Source organism: Haliotis rubra, unplaced genomic scaffold (assembly GCF_003918875.1).
Source record: "Haliotis rubra isolate DU_JTF1 unplaced genomic scaffold, ASM391887v1 Scf209, whole genome shotgun sequence".
Lineage (NCBI taxonomy): Eukaryota > Metazoa > Mollusca > Gastropoda > Lepetellida > Haliotidae > Haliotis > Haliotis rubra.
The window spans coordinates 1,218,286-1,235,492 of NW_025766103.1; the positions used below are offsets into that span (position 1 = coordinate 1,218,286).

General features: G+C 38.8%; 1 protein-coding gene across 1 annotated transcript; it reads right to left on the reverse strand.

Annotated features, from left to right (window-relative positions):
• Positions 1–1,394: 1,394 nt before the first annotated feature.
• Positions 1,395–17,132, reverse strand: LOC124276426 (putative GPI-anchored protein pfl2). The gene is made up of 7 exons (XM_046712076.1): positions 15,811–17,132; positions 8,189–8,263; positions 7,248–7,280; positions 5,255–5,566; positions 3,661–4,941; positions 3,231–3,306; positions 1,395–2,884 (listed from the first exon to the last, which is right to left on the reverse strand). Exons 1-7 carry the CDS (start codon positions 15,872–15,874, stop codon positions 2,509–2,511), a joined length of 2,217 nt encoding a protein of 738 aa, XP_046568032.1. The 5' UTR covers positions 15,875–17,132; the 3' UTR covers positions 1,395–2,508.
• Between the last annotated feature and the right edge of the window lie 75 nt (positions 17,133–17,207).

Here is a 17,207-nt window from a genome sequence, read left to right on the forward strand (position 1 = left end):
ATTACAGAGGCATTCCTATTCCCATTGCTTTGTTCCGTGGAATATCACTTACCTGGGAGGACTTTGTCAGTATGAACACCTTCCTCATTATCATGTTTATAAGGAAAAAAACATCAACACGTGTTTCAGTTCGTGTCATACTTTTACCTGTCAGTTCAAACCAATCAGGCTATATCTATAACTGTCCTTGTTGGCTACACGCCCTGGCGACTTTGAATATCGTGTCAGGTGTGTCGGTGTGAGTATCAGCGTTGACGAAACACTTCCTGGTTCTACGCGATAAATGCCTAGGTGTAGGCTGCCTCAAAAAGATCTAATGAAAATGACTCATTTATATGTGATCGTGTCAGGTTTCTTTCCGGGATTAATTTACTTTGCTTTTCTTGCTGTCTATCTTAAAAATAATGTGTTGTGCAATAAAGAATACGATTTAAAGAAAGTCATCAAGCTGACAACATTGGCTGGAGGACAAATTGCTTTTGCCTTTCGCAGCAGCTGGAGAGATTAATCCGTGACGTTACACTGCTGAATGGACCGAAACATAGAACAGAGATACTGGACTATGTACAGAGCATACGTTTAATGTATACTTCGGTGATGGACCGAATCTCAAGAAATTGTCTTGACTCGAGATGACAAACAACTTCCCTTCAGCATCCAGACCGATGTTACAGCACTTTTACACAGGACCTATTAACTAGCCACATCCGGTATATCACATCACCCATCTCTTACTCCAACAAACATCCGCGAAAAGTAGGTAACACAAGTATCCAATTGCTTCGACTCAGCATCAGATCTCGACCTAATCCCATAGATCCTGATACTCTCATTGCAACACATCATGAATTTGATGTGGTTCCGATTTGGCTATTTATTTCTTGTCGGAGAAAGCATTTGCATGGATCGTACGCACATATTATGACACATGCGTTACCATCACCGATTTCTCTTTATCAGAATGAGACCGCCTCCGTGGTGTAGTGGTTAGAGGGAAGTTAAACCCCATTTCGCCTCATCAAAGTGAAAAAAGCCTCTTCATTTAACGAATAACTGTTAAAGATATGTTTATGTACTAGTATTCAACTTCCGATTTCTTACAGGTACGTGTTTGTATCTATTGCAGAAAGTAGCAACTGCGACTCCCAGTACACAAAAGATCGAAGTTGTAACTTGAAGAGAACATGTGAATCGGAGTGTATTAATAACACTGACACCCAAAATAGTGGATAAATAGATCACATGAATGTCCTTGAGTATACTGCACATTGATAAACCTCCTGGTAATATATAAGTATATATGTATCTGTGAGCAGATATCACACTGGTACCAAAAGGATGACTAAATATACCTTACGGTAACGACGTGAAGAAAAACAAAATAACGAAATGTGTCAAATGAAAAAAATATTATTTTTTTTATTTCTTTTCATTTTTGTAAAATTTACGTTCACTGTACAAGGGGTATATTAGTATATAATGGCAACTGTCGGCACATGAAATATGTGATAAAACATCGTACGAAAATGGTATGACACAAATAGTTACCGTACATATATAATTTTACGTAAGAACTACTTTCCACTATATAATGATTAATAATATGGCCCCATCTTATGTTAGGATATTTAATATGTACATATAAATATAGTAGCTCCCGCGAAAGGCATCGAATGTACTGATTTAAAATCAGAGCAAGAAAACATGTCGCTAAAGCAGTAATGCAGAGAGCAAGAAGGACATTGTCGTGGTGTCGCCAACAGGAAAAAAGCAAAACTTATGTAATGTACCAAAGCGAGAAGGGTACAGCAACGCGGCATTTCAGACCATTTACGGTATATCCTCATCCTCACGGAAATAATTGCTTTCTCGTGTCATTGCTTCCAATACTATTTGGGGCACAAGAAGGTCTGTTTAAACCCCGTTTCATTTCAAGTCTTTCATTTGTGTTTCAACTTTCAGAAACCATACTCTTGTAAAGCGCGTCCTCTGCATTGCTCATCCGTGAGGAGATAAGGTGGCCCAGGATCCCCTCGTCCCAAATAACAGGAGCTCTTCTGTAAAGTGCGACAACAAGATGACCACCGGATGATGGCGCTTTATCTTTCTGTGAGGAGGTAAGGTGAACAAGGATCCCTTCGTACCAAATGCCAAGACTTGAGCTCTGGAGTAATACGACGACACCGACAGTCCATGGAGGCACTGTATGTCTCTGTGAGTAGGTAAGCTGAACCAAGATCCATCGACTGACGGTTCAGGAACCAAACGCCAGGTTAATATCCACTGATCTGTCAACTTCACGGCTGTTTTATCAATCTGTGTCACCTTGGGTTGTCTTCCACCGTTGTGCAAACACACCATGACAAAAGTGACTATAGTGTTTAAATAAACATCAATTCCAAATTACACATATTCCATCAAACAGACCTACACGAGACAAGTCTAATGCCACAATTATAGGGTTCAAATAAAATTGCCCTCCTCTGCCTGGTAGACTTGTAAAATTCCTTACAATCGATAAAGTCCCTGTGTAGAACCTTTCCTTCCACCGGGTGGGCAATACGTCATACGCTTAGAGCAATCCCTTCCCTGCTTAGTGACTAGTGTTTGCATCATCTCAGTTTGATCCCGGTTTAACACAGGATCAGCATCCTTGAGTGAGGGATCCAAGCTAATAGGTTCTTCAGAAATAGAGGAGGATACATTAGACACGTTGTCATGAGGACGTGGTTCGTAGTTTGAAAGAGACTTCATTTCGGGGTCATCACAATAAATGGGGTTAAGCATTTGGATATGTGGCATGGATTCTTCAGGACTGATTATAGAGGCAGCAATGGACGTCATTCCTTCTTCTTCAACATCATAGGTCTTTTGATGTCGGAACCTATAACAAGTAGAGGGAGAATGCTGGTTCATTTCCTTCTGAATGTAAGCTGTTTTGAGGTGTTATTTTGTTTGTTGTTTAACGCCAAACTTAGCATTATTGCAGCTATATGGCGACGGCCAGTGATCAACAGTATGAGCATCAATCTACGCAGGTGGGACATATGTCAACCAAGTCAGCGAGCTTGACCACCCGATCCTGTCAGTCACCTCTTAGGACAATCATGATTTGCTGAAGACCAATTCGATCCCTTTCGAAGTTAAGTTACAAACCTTGACAAATCATTAACCAGATGACCACAAGGAGAGGGGACAGGGTACTCTGTGCTACTTATAACTACACTGACCTGCAAAACAGCAAAGTGCCCGAGATGAACAGGACAAGCAATATTCCTGACATTATGCCGACCACTACCCAAAGCACTGAAAATACAAGAAGCATTTTATATAGACATATACATTCATCTTCAAAGGTTCAAAACATGGTCAGTTATGCAAAATGATCGAAAACGAACATCCCTGATTATCTTGCTGCTGTTAACGTGAGTACAGAACAGATTTTGTGTGTCTGTTGTTTCTGCTGTTTCCGTAGTGGACGAAAATATGGGCACAATAGTTTCTAAAATCTTGGAATGGGACAACTCTACAAAACCTTACAAAGTGATCAAATCCCTACATTGAATGATCACTTACAATGATGAATAGATCGTATTTCATACATGTGAAGCATAGTGTCAAAATGACGTTAATTGCAAGTTGAACTGTGAATTGTATTACCAGGAAAGCTGTAGCCTGGAGAATTGGCATCAGGGAGAGTGTTATTATCTGAACTTGGAATACTTTCAGAAGTCGCCGGTGTCAGTGTTGTAAACGACGGCTGGGATGATGGTGTTGATGGCCTTTTCTTTGACACTTCCTTAGTCGTCCCCAGCACGCTTGCAGTTGTTTCTGGAGCATTCGTTAATGGAAGTGGTGTAGTTAGTGACGCTTTCTGCGTTGTTTTGGCTGATGATGTTGGCGAAATACTAGACGTTAGACTGGTACTTACAACAGATTCTGTCTCCGGTGATGATGTTTCGGCTGATGATTTTACTGAAACACTAGACCCTGTACTGGACGTTACTACATGGCCTGTCGCTGTTGCTGATAATCGGGCATGTGCCTTCGTTGAAGATGAAGATGTAACTCTTGATGTTGAATACATTAGAGAAGGTGTCGTCACCAGCAAGCTTGCAGTTGTTTCTGGAGCATTCGTTAATGGAAGTGGTGTAGTTAGTGACGCTTTCTGCGTTGTTTTGGCTGATGATGTTGGCGAAATACTAGACGTTAGACTGGTACTTACAACAGATTCTGTCTCCGGTGATGATGTTTCGGCTGATGATTTTACTGAAACACTAGACCCTGTACTGGACGTTACTACATGGCCTGTCGCTGTTGCTGATAATCGGGCATGTGCCTTCGTTGAAGATGAAGATGTAACTCTTGATGTTGAATACATTAGAGAAGGTGTCGTCACCAGCAAGCTTGCAGTTGTTTCTGGAGCATTCGTTAATGGAAGTGGTGTAGTTAGTGACGCTTTCTGCGTTGTTTTGGCTGATGATGTTGGCGAAATACTAGACGTTAGACTGGTACTTACAACAGATTCTGTCTCCGGTGATGATGTTTCGGCTGATGATTTTACTGAAACACTAGACCCTGTACTGGACGTTACTACATGGCCTGTCGCTGTTGCTGATGTTCGGGCATGTGACTTCGTTGAAGATGAAGATGTAGCTCTTGGTGTTGAATACATTAGAGAAAATGTTAATGATGTTGTTGATGGTGATGGTGATGGTGATGGTGATGGTGATGGTGATCGTTCTATTGATGTCGATGTTGGTATTGATGTCGATGTCGATGTCGATGTCGATAACGATGTTGATGCTGATGATGTTAAAGACGTTGGTGGTGAGGATGATGCCAATTGTGTCGTCTGTGCTGAAGCGGTTGATGTAGTTAAGGATGCCATGTTGTTTCCAGAAACAACACCAGACGAACAATTGAGCTGCATAGTAACGTCTGAAAAAACAAATGATTAATGATAAGACATGGACAGATTTAAGCCATGTCAACTTAATTGAAGGAACACCCGACGATATAGGCCCTAGGCTTTCACCACTCGGAGAAGTCAATTAATACGGGCTCGATGCTGTCACAGAAGCATAATCAAGAAATCTGACATACGATCGTGGGATTCTGCCACGACCAAGGGGCGCAGCTCTGCAATATGTAGATTTTAGGATGGTAGGCACTCTGCTAACCCCTCTCTGATAAGTAATGCTTTTATTATAGGACGTTTACACATAGCCAGCAGATCGTTACAGATACATACTTGTTTGGATATGCAGACAATATCTAGCAACTCCATGTCCTTTAATGTCCACTCTCAAAGCATATGAACTGTTCAGAATGGTGGTAGCGTGATTCTGTGTGCTCAGGCATTCCAGACTATATCTGAGATCAGTAATACGGATTTTTGTGCCGCAGTTCATCTTGTCAATATCTCTTGGGTAGATTTCTACAAATGCATGTCCAGCACTGACAGCAAGATCGCAAGAACACTCCGTGAACTGATCTGAGTAGAGGCTTGTGTCCAGGTAGAGGCTGAGTCCGTCTCGGCTGTCACCCCGACACATTCCTACAACTAAATGACTCAATGTCATGAGTTACTGTTGTTTTAGGGCGTGCAATTCTAGTTGTATCATTGTGGTCCAGAAATATGCGATGTGGGCGAGATACCTCTGTGCAACTATTCCTAGCGTCTGATTGCAAAAGCAAGCGTTGACATAATAAGGTCGCATATTGTGCTGTTCCTGAGCCCAAGAGGAGACTGAGCTGATCCAGAATGGATGGGCAATTACGTACAAACATTATGACGGCCATTCTGCTGGTTCTGTGCAAGAAGTCACTTTTAACCTAAACCGCCACGTTAGTCAGTAACACTGACACGAATATAAGTCATGACGCACAATCATAGAGGAATCATGTATTTACCACAACACGGGGTGTGTAGATTCTTCTCCCGAATACACAGATTCAAGTAACTTCATTACATAAATACATAAAAGGTGAAGACGCAGTGTAACCAGAGAGGAAGTCTAACCCAACACTTTCAGGTTTCTTTGAAGCGACATTTATACTCTTTGGTCGCAATCGACAAAACTTTCGTAGTACTACGTCATTCGCAATCATATGATAAGCTATATAGTTACGACAGCTAAGAACGCTTTGTGGATCGGACCCAGTGGTCAGAAATGCATATTGTGACTTGAGTTGGTAGCAGTTTCCTCTTGCGATGTTACAATTATACAAACTGAAGATAATGTTAGTAACTTGAACGAATATAATAGTTTAACTTAAAGCACATATGATAATATAAGTTGTTCACTGGTCACGAGGGGGACATGGGCTGATGTACCCTCCATGTTTGTTCATGTTCCGTGTGCCTGAAGAGCGAAGAAACAAACATAGAGGGTATAATGTACATCAACCCATAGGCCTCGAGGGGACGGTGAACAACGTACTTATCTTACTGAACACTTCAGTGCTAATTTTGAACTGTTTGAAGCACGGGTATCGGATCATAATAAGGTGTACCAGAGTTGGGCAATTAGCTAATACTAGATTTTCAGGTGACATAGAATCTAGCAGACGACAAGAAAAACAAATTTAGAGTTATCTCCGTTCCATCGATTTGCATTCGCAAAACATCGGTAATTTTCGTACATCATACGTGACTCAATTATTCAAGATATAAAATCTACTAACATGAAGTACCAAATGAATTCCCATAGTTCGGTATTCCGAGCGGGTAACATAGAATATCATTCGTAACCACTCGCCTCTTTGGGCCGTGACCTACAAGAAGACTCGTACCTGTATAGTACACCACTATTGCAATAATCGTGGCAAACCAATCAAATGGGATTAAGTAAGACGCATTTCGAAGCATGAAAAGGGCGCCACCGTCAAACTTTGAAACTTCGCTAAACTTTGCAAAGCACAATTAAACACTTTCAACGGGATATGGGATAATCTAGGAGTAGCCATGATTGGAAATTCAGAGTTATCTTGCCTTGGAAGTAGTGTTGGACAATTTTTGTCTCTGAGCCCGTTTGCGCTTGGACACACAAGGCCCAGTCGTTAATATGGCTACGAGATGGGTATGAGTCGTCATCCGGTTTGCCGGAATGACACGAGTAGTTACGAATGATAGAGCGTGTTACTCGTTTGTAAGAGCGCTCAGTCAGTCAAAAAAAGGACATTTATGTGTGAGGTAAGACACTAGTTCTTGCATGCACAGCCTAAAATAGGATAAAACACACCTGGTGCAGAAGTCGTCGTGGGACACACAGACACTGTAAACATAAAGAGTGCGTTTGAAATCATATACAGAATCAGTTTAACTGCATGTAACATCACTACGCATTTACTTATGTGAGAACCCGTAGATCGGGATTAGAATTGGTCTTCAGCAGCTCATGCTTGTCATAAGAGGCGACTAACGGGATCGTGCGGTCAGACTCGCTGTTGTGGTTGGCATATGCCATCGTATCACAATTTCTTAGATCGATGCTCGTGCTGTTGATGACTGTACTGTCTGGTACAAGCTCGATTATTTACAGACCGCCGCCATATAGCTTGGATATTGCTGATTGCGGCTTTAAACAACAAACAAGCAAATGCCATTTGTTGCCTGTACGTCTAAATGATGATGTATCATTGATTATTCTATACAATTATAGACTGGTGATGAGGTCAATACCTGTTTTTATGGACCCGCGAAAAGCAATATTGACCAAGGACGAAGTTCATTTCAGGTATTGACCTCATCACCAGTCTATAATTGTATATCCTTGGTCAATATTGATTTTCGCGGGTCCATAAAAAACAGGTATTGACCGAATTCGCCAGTCTATAATTGTTTTATTATGTAATTACCGAAAAATAAGCTTCTAAAATCCAAAACATGTCCATTTAGTCAAGAAAAGTAATTTTATTTTCACTACAAACCAATAACGTTATGTCAACAATACTGTGGCATGTAAACAATAGAATGGCGTCATAGCTTGACGTGAATGACGTCATAGCTTGACGTCAAAGTAACTTAGGTCAATATGACTTTTGGTCGGACCTGGGTTGGAGTCAATATGCTTTTCTGTCGACGGTCACGTGACCGCCTCTACAACAATCAGGTAGCCGGAAAAATATGCTTGCATAATAATATTAATTCGACTAGTTACAATTGAAACGACATAATACCCACATTCGTTACCATCTGTAGATGGTGACACGGGAGATGTTGTGAAGGACGTGGTTGAACCTGTCGATGTTGACATTGCTGAAACAGTTAAGTATGGTGTGTACACAAGTAATTTGTTCATTTGGACTATATTCAGTATTTTTAACATAACTAGTTCATTTTGTATGCATGCTTAATTATTGGCAGGATCGTTTGTTAGAATTCCAACTTCAATCTGACAGTTTGTCATCAATGGCGTCGCCGACGTGGAGAAGACCATACGACACTACGGCGTCACTTCAAGTTTTATCCCAATGTTGGTACAGCATGAGTGAGTGAGTGAGTTAATATTTAACGTCACATCGGCAATATTTCAGCCATATCGTGACGAGAACATTTGATATTGAGGTACAGCATGAGAAATGAACATCGTAACAAAATAGAGATTTAGAATGTTACGAAAAGAAAGAAAGAAGAAAAACAAAATCTTTTGTGACAGCTGTATGAAAATTATGAAGGAATTGGGAACATACTAAAACCGTTCAGTAGATAATGTGACAGCCATCAATCGATCTTGGATAATTATAAGAAGCGGACATTTTAATGTAAAAGTCTTCAAGCCAGTATTGTGTATTACGGACAGACATACACTGTTTAGAATATTCCAATCTTCTATTGCTACCATTTTAAAGACCTTAGGGCGAAACCGCATTATCAGTGGTTCGAGTTGCGAAGGGAGCTAACTCTAGATACAGTTTCGTATACAAAAATCGCATGACGTTGAGAAAGCGATAAACTGCGTCCTCCGTTACTCAAATCATCATTAAAGATACAGAACAATTTAGCGAGTCATTTCCATCTATATGAATAGCAGCATTTTGCTTTATGTTTGTAAGACGTAGTTGTCATTATTACTGAAGTGTGGGTCACTTACCAGCTGGTTGTTAGAGGGTGTCGGATGTGTGCCCCACATTTTATTCGAATTTAAATGAATCCAAGAGAACCAACAAAACTGCGGGCATCAAAGTAGACAGAAACGTGGGCCCACTTTTTAAAAAATTCTATTTAGCTATTTCTCGAATTGGTCTACTTTTTAAAATTTGACTGAGAAAATATATTATTCTTACCTTTAAAGAATTACAATTGAAAAATATTTTAAGTGATTATAAACGAACACATGCGTACACATTTTATTCATTCAAAACAAAAAGGCACAGCGTGTTATTTTACCCAAACATGTGCAAGGCCCAGAGCAGCCGTCTGACATCAGCAGCAATTATATAAATCGCCTTTCGTCACGTTTCGTGTTTCATTTTTTCAGTAAAATCAATCACTTATCGTCAGTGATCAATAATGCAGTTTGGGCTCTATGTTTGTTGGTTAACGCCGCTCTCAGATGGTGGTTTGGAGCAGACAATCCAGCGAGTGACATCATGAAGATCGAGATACGGAAATTAGTACTTGACAAGCATCATCCATTTCGATCCTACTACGACAAGCATCGGTTCCTGGAGGTCAGTTCTAACCCGGATCTTCACGGGTGTCAAATTACATGTCAATAGCCCCAAATGAAATCATTGATTCAAGCTTTACTGAAATGTGTTATGTTGTCTATTTGTGTCCTCTGCGGGCACTCCTGCGTTTTCCTATACTGGCTCTTTGTTATATTTTCACTAAAACATTTATGTCAATTTGATCATGCTAAGGTGCATGGGGAAAAATATTCGTGACGTGAATGTGTTAATGACTTATGACACAACACCAGTCATACTATATCAAAGCCTACTATTAATAAATATAGGTGGGCCCACGTTATGAGGAAAGTCATAAATCACCGGGAACGTTTAATACAAAAAATAATAATTCAACCGTGTAGATTGCGGATAATGTGTCGAAACGTCTTCTTTTCCTTGTTGAGCCAGGTCTCATACAAGCATTTCATAAGTTAGACTTTGTTATATTTTTTCCTTCAATTCCTATCATAGATTATACTATGTTTGTAACCCATCTCCAGTATTCGCCGCATTACTTAGAAAATCGGAGTAAAACAAAACACAGTTATTTTGATTTAAGATAATAATTGATTTATTTAGCGGTAAGTTTCCATCGACAGGTGCTCATTTGTACTACAACAAAATGTAACGAAGACAAAACAAATGCATAAAAACTATCCTGAGAGTCCAGAAATGCAGATTTCCTTTTTGAGGGGAGGCTTGAAGACGGGTAAAGAGAGTGTGAGAGAGTTAAGTTTTACGCCGCTTTTAGCACCAGATACCAGAAATGGGCTTCACACATTGTACCTATGTGGGAAATTGACAGAAGACAGAACCTGGTTTAGTGGAGCTCCACTGAACGATCGTGCACGTGCTAGGAAATATAAGAGATAAAGTCTTTAAGGTATGAAGGATAGGCATGACGTTTAAGTACTATCTCGAGTAATATCGATGTAGTCTATGTCTACATTTCCTGGCAAGAGACAAGAGTAATACCATCTGAGCGAGGAATACATCATTCCGGAGATATATTTGGGTTACAATGAATGGAACGTCTGCTGAATCCATGTCCTAGCGGGCACACAACGTTGAGTCAACGTTTAATCAACGTTGACTTTTGGTTGTTTGTTTGATCAACCTTTCATAAACGTTGATTCAACGTTTATCACGCGACCAAAGAAAGTTAGTCGAGATTCGTTTAGTTGTCAACGTTGTTTCAACATAAGGAACCAACATAATTGTTTCCTTGGCAAATTTGATACATAATTCATATTGGTAATAGGTATCGAACTTAGTAACTATCATTTCGGAACATTCATTTCATAAAAGATCAAGATCGAATTAGTGACAGATATAATCTTATATATTGTTTGATTGTGCATCGATCAACGGACGGAAATATTACGTAAATCGCAATTGAAAATGAAAAGATCAATGATTTTAGGTATAGAGTCATCAGTTATCCGAATTGCATTACATTTGATATTTTCCCACCAAACTGTCAAAATTGTATAATTCCCGACAATTTGCCAGATGTTGACCTTTCGATCGTGTCACCCATTTTGTGTGTGTGTCACCCATTTTGTTCAGGGGAGCTAAGGGGGTCAGCAATTTTGTACACACGTACTATGTTTAATATGATGCTTAGAAATTATGGGAAGGGGAGAGGGGGTCATTGATTTTGTACATGACATGCAGGGTGGGGTGTCACTTATTTTGTACATACATTTTACGGTGTGTGTGTGTGTGTGTGTGTGTGTGTGTGTGTGTGTGGTAATTCACATTGTACATGCTTCTCGAAAAAATCATCATCACCCCCAAGCCATACATTATGAACGGTCCCTAAGGGCAGCTGTACAAAATCGAATAGAACCTTTTTATCAACATTTGTTCGTTTGAATAGACCTATCAGTAAATTGTGCATTGAGCACGCTCTGAGCCCTGTGAACATATGTATATTATTTGGGGGGAGGGGGGATGGAGAATGGCGAAAGGAAATCTTTCTCAGATCATGCAACGAAAATTCACATCAAAATGTCTTGTGCAAGTCTTTGTTAAGGATGAAATTGTATATAATTTATTTGAACTTTTATTTATTTACAAAATGTGTAACTTCACTAATGATTCTTTGATTGGACAATTAACAAAACTGCACCCATAGACTTTCATTCTTACACTTGTTTGGAAGGGATGTGATGATTCATGTCTCTTAATGGTTAAAATGTTACATACAAAAGAATTAATTTAGTAAGGAACATTTAATTATGAAATAAGATTTAATTTTAATGGAATTTGCAGAAATCTCATCTTCGAAGATTGGGTGGCTTCAATTTTGTAAATCACATAAAAGGAGCAATGCTAAGGTAACAAGTTTTTAACATTTCACTTGTTTCCAGTATATCCGCCACAAAGTTTAAGAGAAAGATGATAATGCTCTTTTATTACCACCTGTTTTGAATATTTGTGATAATGTTTGGTCTTTTTTGGTGATAATAGTTGGTCGTTATCTTCATTTATATATTAAGGTTGATCATGTAAGAGAATAATTTGACAACGATTTCTCCCGGAGATGTTTAGTTTAATGAGCACTCCCTTGCTTGGCGTCATATTGTTTTTCGCCGTAAAGAGCTGGATGCGAGATAGCACGCGAGAGGACAGAAGTCATAAATTTATAGAGATATATAGATGTTTATTGCTGTGAGAGACACTCTTCAGGTATTTGGTCAGCTGTAGAATTTCAATATGATGTTTTTTATTATTGTCAAAGTGTAGGTTTTTCATTATTTTGCATTTAAATGTGTGTGTGCAGTGAAACATGCTGAGATTTGGAAGAGTCCATTATTTAGAGTACAGGTATTGTTAGATATCAGCATTTTATGTACATGTTCCCTTGTCAAGATCATCTATCGAGTATATTAGAGAGAAGGTGTATATTTGTAGTGTTTTAAATCAGAGTTATTTTCAGTGTATGACCTACATTTCAATATGTTTTGGCCACCTGTCACCCCTTTGGTCAAATAGAGTAGGACTTCCATTTCTTGGAATTGAGAGTCAGAGATACACTGTTTCCAAGAATTTGCGTGTGCCAGCGATGTTTGTTTACGAGTACATTTCAGTCTTTTTGAGTGTAGATTGGAGTTGTAAGTGATGTTATTCATTGTCTTAATTATATTCAGGTATGATAGATTATTTCTGGCAGTGTAGAGTTTAATCTCATTATTTTATTGTTCATGATTCAGAGAGGCATAGTTATGACGTCACAGATATTATACGAACACTTCATTATATGAGAGATTTTCTAAGCGTTCCTATAAGAGATTAAGTGTAAACATTTCTGAATTATGAAGAAGTTATTTATCTGAGTTTTATGAGTGTACAAATGACAAAGAGAGAGAGAGTAGATAATAGAGAATATATTGTATACTTATGAGAGCTCATTATTGTTTTCAGAACTCCATGATCCATTCTTCCTTGTGTTTGGGAATAAATGGTGTTGGAATACCTCCCACAATAGACTTGTTCTTTGACCTGTGAACCACCACCCATTTTGTTTTCTTATCATTTAATGTAAAATGGCTTTGGTTACAGTTTATGACTCCTGTTAGCAAAATTGCTACATCAGTACAATTCCTATTTAATTTGAAATAATCGTTTCCGAGAATCTCTAAAAACTAAAGCTGACAAAATAACAACAATCTTCCATTGTTTTGCAGGACAATGTCAAACAATTTGATGTCAAGAATGAATTTTGATGGGCAAAACGGCAAGTTTTCTTTTAAGAATACAGGTTGTATTCAATCATCTCTGGTAAGTTAATTACCAAATGCAGCATTTTCATCATGACCATAGCAAATAATATATGACAGTAAAGCATCGTCTAATTCATCCTAATTCATAGTCTAATTGAATAATTAACTTGAAATTAAGGATTTTCTTTGAAAATGTTTAAGAAAACTTCCATGCCTTTAGTTTAAAATATCAATTGTTTACACTTTTCGTCATATTTTGTATGGATGCTGTTCATATACATGTTACATATGTTCACATGCCAAGTTATAGCAGTGAAATGAACCTTTCAAGTGATTGATTAAACTAATACTTGAATCATTTAAGACAATATATCTTCCATATAAAATTATTCATGTATTTAAATATACAATTTCAGAATGTGTCCTATCTCATGGGAATGAGATGGGAATGCATCCGAAGCAAACTTCAAGAAAGAGATAGGAACGTTTCTGAAGTATCCACCTGACCGCCAGGCAGGGAGTGGCAGAAAGAAGAGGAGCTGATAATTGTGTTTTTGGAGTTGTAATTGAGTTGAAAAATCTGAACTGTGGTATTGAAACTGGAGGCGTAAATGTCAGTTTAATGTTATATGCAGATGATATTGTGTTATTAGCACACACCTACAGACTATGTCATGTGTAATGTTTTACATTATGCTCTGTGTGTGTGTGTGTGTTCATAAAGATTTCATGAAAAGTGACTTGTTTTATGTGCTGTCTTCACGTATAGTTCCTGGTCATCTTGGATCCCTTTCATGGTGAAAGTAATTGCATTGTGTTTATTCAGGGGTCTGTCTAATACCTGAAATTCAGACACAATGTCTTCTCGGGACAATTTCCACCTTTTCAAGATAACAATACAACAGTAAATAGTTTTTCCTAATTTGGAATACTCTTTTCTTCTTAATGGAATTATACGTCCAACTGACATAAAACTTAAATAAACATTATATTGAATGTGGAATTTTAACCAAGTATTTTATCAGGTAAATATTTTTACTGCAATTTTCTGTTTGAACACTGTTTATTGCAGGTAGCTTTTTGGGTGTTTTAACTGGATGCAGGAGTTTGGTGCTACTTTAGTGTAGTTTAAAGATGAAGTGCGAGTCTATTTACAGGAAAGCGTAATACCTCCCATACACAACCACGGAACAACCCATTTTCAACGTTAATAATATGTCAAACTTCAACGTTGATTCCACGTCGGATATCTACGTCTAAAAAACTTTCATATACAACCTTTTTTCAACGTTGATAATAGGTCAAACTTCAACGTTGATTCCACGTCGGATATCAACGTCTAAAAAACTTTCATATACAACCTATTTTCAATCTAATTTTAACGCTGAGGACCAACCTATTCTCAACGTTGAAACAACGTTGATGTGCCTGCTGGGGTGAAAAATCTGGTCCTAGTTTCTGATTTACAGAGATTAACATAGACACCGAAACAGAGAACAGAACATGACATGAGAATAGAAGTGATTTTAGCAATAGTCCAGCAATATCACGGCGGGAGACAACAGAAACAGGCTTCACACATTGTACTCGAACCTGGGTACAGGGCATGACGAGCAGGCTTATAACACAAAGATAACCGTCAATGACCGGAGCAAGGAGACGAAGTATTGGCTGTAATTTTTATATCGACTTCGCGTCACGAAGGAACCTATTGTGATTATAGAAACCTTTTGTCGCTTTTATTTATCATTAATACTCTCTTATGTGCAATTAAACGCTTTGAAAGAAAGGGGTTTACTGTCAGTACCATTGCTCTCTCAGACAATGAATCCACCTGGGGAATGGAACCCGGGTTTTCGGTGTGACGACGGGAAGCTTCTGAACTAGGAAGCCCTTCCACTCCTCTAACTACATAGAAACAACATCCACTGTCAATGGTCGACATAACCTGCCCGTTATTAGTTTCATAAAGAGGAGAATTTATATCCCAAAAGTCCGTTATTAGTTTCATAAAGGGCAGGATCTAAAACCCTAAAGGTACGTTATTTGTTTCATAAAATGGAGAATCTATAGCCCCAAAGTCCGTTATTAGTTTCATAAAGCCAGAATCTAAAACCCTAAAGGTACGTTATTTGTTTCATAAAGGGCAGAATCTACTGCCTCAAAGACCCATGATTAATTTTAATAAAAATAGCACTCCAAACGGTCAAATGTACATTTATAAATATTCAATATTTCATTGCAGGTAAATTTGTTGAGGTAGGGAGAATAGCCAGTAAGCAGCGAATGTAGCGAAGATACAGCTGTGTAACATATCAATGGAAAACACACTCCCATATCTGTTTTTATTTTTATAACAGAACAACACATTTGTTAAACAGTATCCAAAACGGACCGTTCTTACCTGTGTTACGAGTGAAGCTCCAGATTATGAAGTATGTGAAAAGGTTCAAAGCCCAGGCACCCATTGTCTCCCCTCCAAAACCAACAAAGCTTTGTGCAGATCAATCAGTGTTGACTGCGATATTATTGTGATTATCAGTTTCTAATGTGAAGGAAGTGTATTGTGAAGGAGGAAGTTGAATGGGAGATAGGCTGGGTCTAGTTAGCTCCAGTTCGATAACCACGCTACCCGTAATTTACATGTATGCAATACTGAGTAATATCAATACTGAATATACGAAAAATCAGATTTTCTGGAATACTGGAATAGAAAGAGCTTTTGTGGTAAAGTAAGCACATCTGCTACAATCGTCATTAATGGATTCTACCATATTAACACAAACTAAACTGACGAACAAAAGAAAGTACACACAGTGTTTGGGGAATATTTTAGAAACAACGTAGTTACTGTGGAAAGTAAGTCAGTGAGTGAAAATTGTTTTACGCCGCATCAGCAATTTTGCAGCTATTCGCGGCGATATTGTTGAAAGAGAGCCAGTTCATCTAGCCCACGTCGGTCCTTTCCTGGTAGTGTGCGGAATGTTCCACCGGCAACAGGAACAAATTTGAATCAGTTTGGTAGTGCATTCACTGTAATGAGAAGACCTTCAAAGCACAAGCTATCCCAAATGTTCAACGATACTGGTTCCACCGTCAAATTTCATATTTGTTTTCAAACTGCAAAAAATTGGGGCACCGATACACACTTGCTCAATGGATTCTGCAAAGATGGGCAAGGTAAAACCAGAGACCAGCTACATAGCAATGGCTTCTTTTATCTCTTCCTCTACGAGGTATATACGTCGTACAGGAAAATTAGGCAAATGATGATTAGAATATAGCTATCGTTGAGGTGTACATTAAAAAATATTTTTTTTGCTTTGCATCTAGACGCAACATCTATCACCCTGAAATTACATGTATAAAAAGCATCAGGAACCAAATAATATGTGCCTATTGGGTACTAATCACTGACGCAACTTGGGTCAGCCGATGCTTAAATATGCCTACGAGAGTGTCTAAGACCAGAATAATATTTGCACAGATTAAGAGGCAACGCCAGTTTCAGGGTGCCCGTATATTTTGCAATTTGAAACAAAAAAGAGAAATTTCTCTTCTGCCGGACCAGGGATGGGAGGAATAGCAGTGGGCACTATGCGCACTATGGAAGTGACTAGATACATGTCAAACCAGGGATATATATATCTGTCTCTGTCTCTGTCTCTCTCACTCTCTGTCTGTCTGTCTGTCTCTCTCTCTCTCTGAAACCTCGCAGGGGCTGTGGGGTAGCATAGTGGTTAAAGTGTTTGCTCGACACGCCGAACGCCCAGGTTCGATTCCCCACATGGCTACAATTTG

Bases quoted from the DNA above. Each gene is read 5' to 3' on its own strand.
- LOC124276426 (XM_046712076.1), bottom strand. From the start codon at position 15,874: ATGGGTGCCTGGGCTTTGAACCTTTTCACATACTTCATAATCTGGAGC. The intron at 7,281-8,188 runs GTGGGTATTATG...TTATGTTTACAG, and splicing joins ATCTACAGATGGTAACGAAT to TGTCTGTGTGTCCCACGACG. The intron at 2,885-3,230 runs GTCAGTGTAGTT...TACTTGTTATAG, and splicing joins GGCACTTTGCTGTTTTGCAG to GTTCCGACATCAAAAGACCT.